Below are 4,265 nucleotides of genomic sequence, written 5' to 3' on the forward strand. Positions count from 1 at the left end.
GCACTTGTCGATGACAGATGACCTAGATGCATTCGTCGATGTCGGATGACCCTAATACATTCGCTAGTGCTAGATGAGACTCAAATACATTAATCAATGTTAGATGGTCCAAATGCATTAATCGATGCAAGATGGCCTAGATGCATTACTCAATGCTAGAGATGGTATAGTTGCATTAGATAATGTCAGATGTCCTTAATGCATTAATCAATGCCTAGATTAATTAATAAATGTCATATATGACCTAGATGCATTACTTAATGTCAAAGATAACCCATATACATTAGTCAATGTCGGATGGTCAAGATGCATTCGTTAATACCAAATATCGCCTAAATGCATTCGTCAATGTCAGAGGTGGCTCAGCAATGTTAGAGGTGGTCAAATAGTCCAAATGCATTACTATTTGTCAGAGATGACCCACTTACATTAGTCAGTGCCCAAATGCATTAGTCAATGCTAGAGATTGACTAATGCATTAGTTAATATCAAATGGTCGAAATGCATTACTCAATGGTAAAGATGGTCCAGTTGCATTATTCAATGTTAGATATGGCCCAAATGCATTACTTAATATTAGAGGTGTCCTAGAATCTAGGCCCTATATACATTAGTCAATGCAGAAACGACCCAAATGCATTAATCAATGTCAAATGACCTAAATATTTTACCGTCTCTCTTCTAGATTTAAATTTGTCTCAAAGATAACTTAACAGCTTCTTTGTTAACTCAAATATTCAAGCATCTTTCGTAAAATTGATTGAACTTCAACTAACGATGTAGTAATAGATCGCATAACAAAGTGTACGTATGTAAAGTTTTATAATCATGTTTCAATCATATGATCCAACAAATATCACCTCCCCAAACAAAAATCCCAAGAAAATGTATAAAATGATCATAAACCCAAAATAGATGATAAACTGTATCTAATATATACAAAAATATATTCAACCAATTAAAGTAGGTGTCAATCTACCAATTAAAAGTTTTTCATAGAAACACTTTTGGATGAAAATTATTATTTCCTTATTCCCAAAACATGTATCAATTGCTTCAATCCAACCATTAATGAGTATATATTATCTATACAATTCCCAATTTTACAGCAAAAAGAGTATATATTGTAAATGATGTAAAAAAAAAAAGAGAGAAACCTTTATGATCGAGGGTAAGAAGAGAGTAGAGCCAAAGGTAAGCACTTTGAATTCTTCCATGTGATTGCGTGCATCTTAAGGATCTCTCTCGCCCTCTCCTTCGTCCTCGCCCCGCTATCAACTTGTAAAACCAAACACAACTTCGCCACCACCCCCGCCTCCATCATCTCATGCAAAACCGCCGGACTGCCCGAATACTTGGCTAGCGAATGCAAAACCCTACTCGCCCTCTCGCTACCCACCTTCGAAACCCTAAGTATCTTTTTTGAAACGATAGCCACCCCTGCCCCGTGGCACAAAACCTCCGCCCGCCCCTCCGCGCACTGGCAGAGCTGGTCTAGAACCGTCAACACCATCTCGCATACCCTCTTCTCAGACGAATCAAGTAACATGTCGATTAAAACACGAACCGCCCCGGCTTCTACCGCCTTCACCCGGCTCCGCCCCACCGGACTCACGTTGATCAGCACATGAAGCCCCGCCCTGGTGGCTTTAGGAGTAACTTCGTCTTTCAATAGTTGAACTATCTCGGTGAAGAACTCGGGTTTCAAACCTGCCATCTGAGTTGTGTTGGCTACTTCCGTAATGGATTTTAGTATCATGACCGCGTAAACCCTGGAATCGTAACAACCGTCTCTCATTATCCGAGTTAACGCGGTTATGAACTCGTTCGTGGCTAATGACTTTAGGAAGGGATCCGATAGCTGGAGTAAGTGTAGCATGCTAAGTGCCTCGTCGCTAGCTCCAACGTACTCGTCTTCTACAACTAACTCCGACGAATCCTCCAATGTGATCAACGAAGCGGCGAACTCTGCCCCTCCGGCCGTCTCGATGCATCGTTTATTGGCGTCGCTGATGGCGGCGATTGACTTCAATTTCTTGAGACACTTGATCTGTTCGTCTGCGGATTTAGAATTATGATCGTGTAGAAGTTTCGAGATCTGGGATTTGCTCGCTAACGGTTTGGGCGTCGGGAACCGTTCGACTCCTCGAGAAACGTTGATGGAGCACCACGATTGGATGAGACGACGCAGCGTGTGGTTTGGGGTGAGATCGACGTTTACGGAGAGTGGGAGTTTTGTTACCGGACATGTTTGATTCTTTTGGGCGAATACCCATTTCTCTATGAAATCGCGTTCGTAGGTTATTCCGGTTGGGACTGTGACCGGATCTTTCATGATGTCGAGGGAGATTGGGCATACGAAGAAAGGTGGGATTTCGAGTTGTTGATCGTCTGTGGCCATTGTATCAATAAGTGGGTGTTGAATCCTTTTGATCGACCGATCGATGATGAATGTTTTGTTATAGATAGATAGGATAGAAATGAAGGAATGGGGTTTTATTTATTTATATATTGAGAATGGGGAAAGTCAAATTGTTTGAAAGTCAGACAAGGAAAAGAGTATTAATTAATTAATAATAATGAACATGTAAAGATGATGAACAGAGACGACTTTTCGACGGCGGTGATGAATCAGTAGGGATGGGCCAACCCAATATTACTTGCTTGGTCGTGATCGTAAATTAAGGTTGCAAATGGATCATCAATCTTTAAACTGCATACCATTTTGACTTTCTCTCTCTAAAAGTATGGAAAGGTGCAGGTGCCGACACAGCTCATATGTCCGATGCATGTTTTAATTAATTGGCTGTTTCTATGTACCCTCCTTACCGTTTGCCAACCAAATTTTACTAAAACAAAAAAAAAAAGATTAAAACGTGCATGATTATAATTAATATTATTATCTAGACGATTAATATGTTTTACACATGCGATAAATACTTACAATGTCAATCTAAGATCAATAGATATAAAGCTAGTTGTATTAGTAAGAGTAATTATGTACTTGATAAAAAAAAAGAGTAATTATATATAATTAATGGAATTTTGGAAGCCATTTCTTGTTAGATCAATATTGTTGCATAGGTCAACAAACCCATCTAATTTAGAAACTAAAATTTAATTTATGCATTAATTAGTCATGCATTCTCTATTCATTTTCATGATATTAGATAAGATCTATATACCCGGCTATAACAAAATAATAATAGAAGAGAATCTACTTTATCGTCTATTCTAAGTGTCATCGCACAAAATAAGATCTACTCACTGTTATGATCGATGCCTCTTGTATGTAGTATGTTCTTGATTAAAATTCCCCTATTGAAATCATGCATACCATAAAAAAATGACATTTTTGGCCAACTATCTCCTCCGAACAAACCAATGAGGCGAAGCAATGGATAATACTATTTCATTTAATTAATTGTATGATTGCGAAGCAACATGATTTTGTGGAAAAAGAGTTTGGAATATGATACAACAACAATACACACATAAAAAGCACAATCTTTTTTATCAAAGTATATTGGGAGCTTATAAGAAGTCAGATAAAAAATAATATATTGCTTTAATTTTAATATGAATATTTATCTGGATCAGATTACATATTACTGTTTGGATGATGGTATGATATATATTTAATATTAGTTGAGTTGTTTGTGAATAGTGACAGTTCATAATAATGTCTGCATGTTTATCTCAATAATAAGTTTAAAAATTATAAATAATAAACTAGAAACATTCAAATTAAATCTCGGTCAAATATATCTATCTATATTTAGGAAACATTTCTTAATTGTCTAAAAATAAAAATACTATTTTTAAGCTACGTACTGATTCACCTGCATTATAAGCACACAAACAATGGGCTAGTTTTATACATTTATTGAAAAAAAAAAACAGTAGCTGTCTATTAAATAATTTGAGTATTATATAGCGCGGTTTATTTTATTACTAATAATAGCAATATTGAAAATGTCCCTCGACTCAAAATGAGTGAGGAGTTGCCAAATGTTGCGAAGTTATATAAAGCATTTAATTAAAATCCTTAGACCTTGTTACAGGTTATTTTGGAATAATATCTCTCTCTTTTTTTTTTTTAAATAAACTTATTTTTTTTGTGTAAAAGTGATTTATTTTGATTATTTGAATAAGATATTTTTCGAATACTTGATGATGTTCTGACCATCATTGCATCGTTTTTTATTTAGAAAAAAAAATGTGGCCACAAGATGTTAAGCACATAACCCGCAAATACACTTAAT

General features: G+C 36.1%; 1 protein-coding gene across 1 annotated transcript; it reads right to left on the reverse strand.

Annotated features, from left to right (window-relative positions):
• Window positions 1-1,144: 1,144 nt before the first annotated feature.
• Window positions 1,145-2,409, reverse strand: LOC124922186 (E3 ubiquitin-protein ligase PUB23-like). The gene has a single exon (XM_047462921.1). The coding sequence runs from the start codon at window positions 2,399-2,401 to the stop codon at window positions 1,160-1,162; it is 1,242 nt and encodes a 413-aa protein (XP_047318877.1). The 5' UTR covers window positions 2,402-2,409; the 3' UTR covers window positions 1,145-1,159.
• Window positions 2,410-4,265: the final 1,856 nt, after the last annotated feature.

The sequence above is a fragment of the Impatiens glandulifera genome, chromosome 1, assembly GCF_907164915.1.
Source record: "Impatiens glandulifera chromosome 1, dImpGla2.1, whole genome shotgun sequence".
Lineage (NCBI taxonomy): Eukaryota > Viridiplantae > Streptophyta > Magnoliopsida > Ericales > Balsaminaceae > Impatiens > Impatiens glandulifera.

Coding starts and splice junctions, on each gene's coding strand:
- LOC124922186 (XM_047462921.1), bottom strand. CDS start 2,401: ATGGCCACAGACGATCAACAACTCGAAATCCCACCTTTCTTCGTATGC.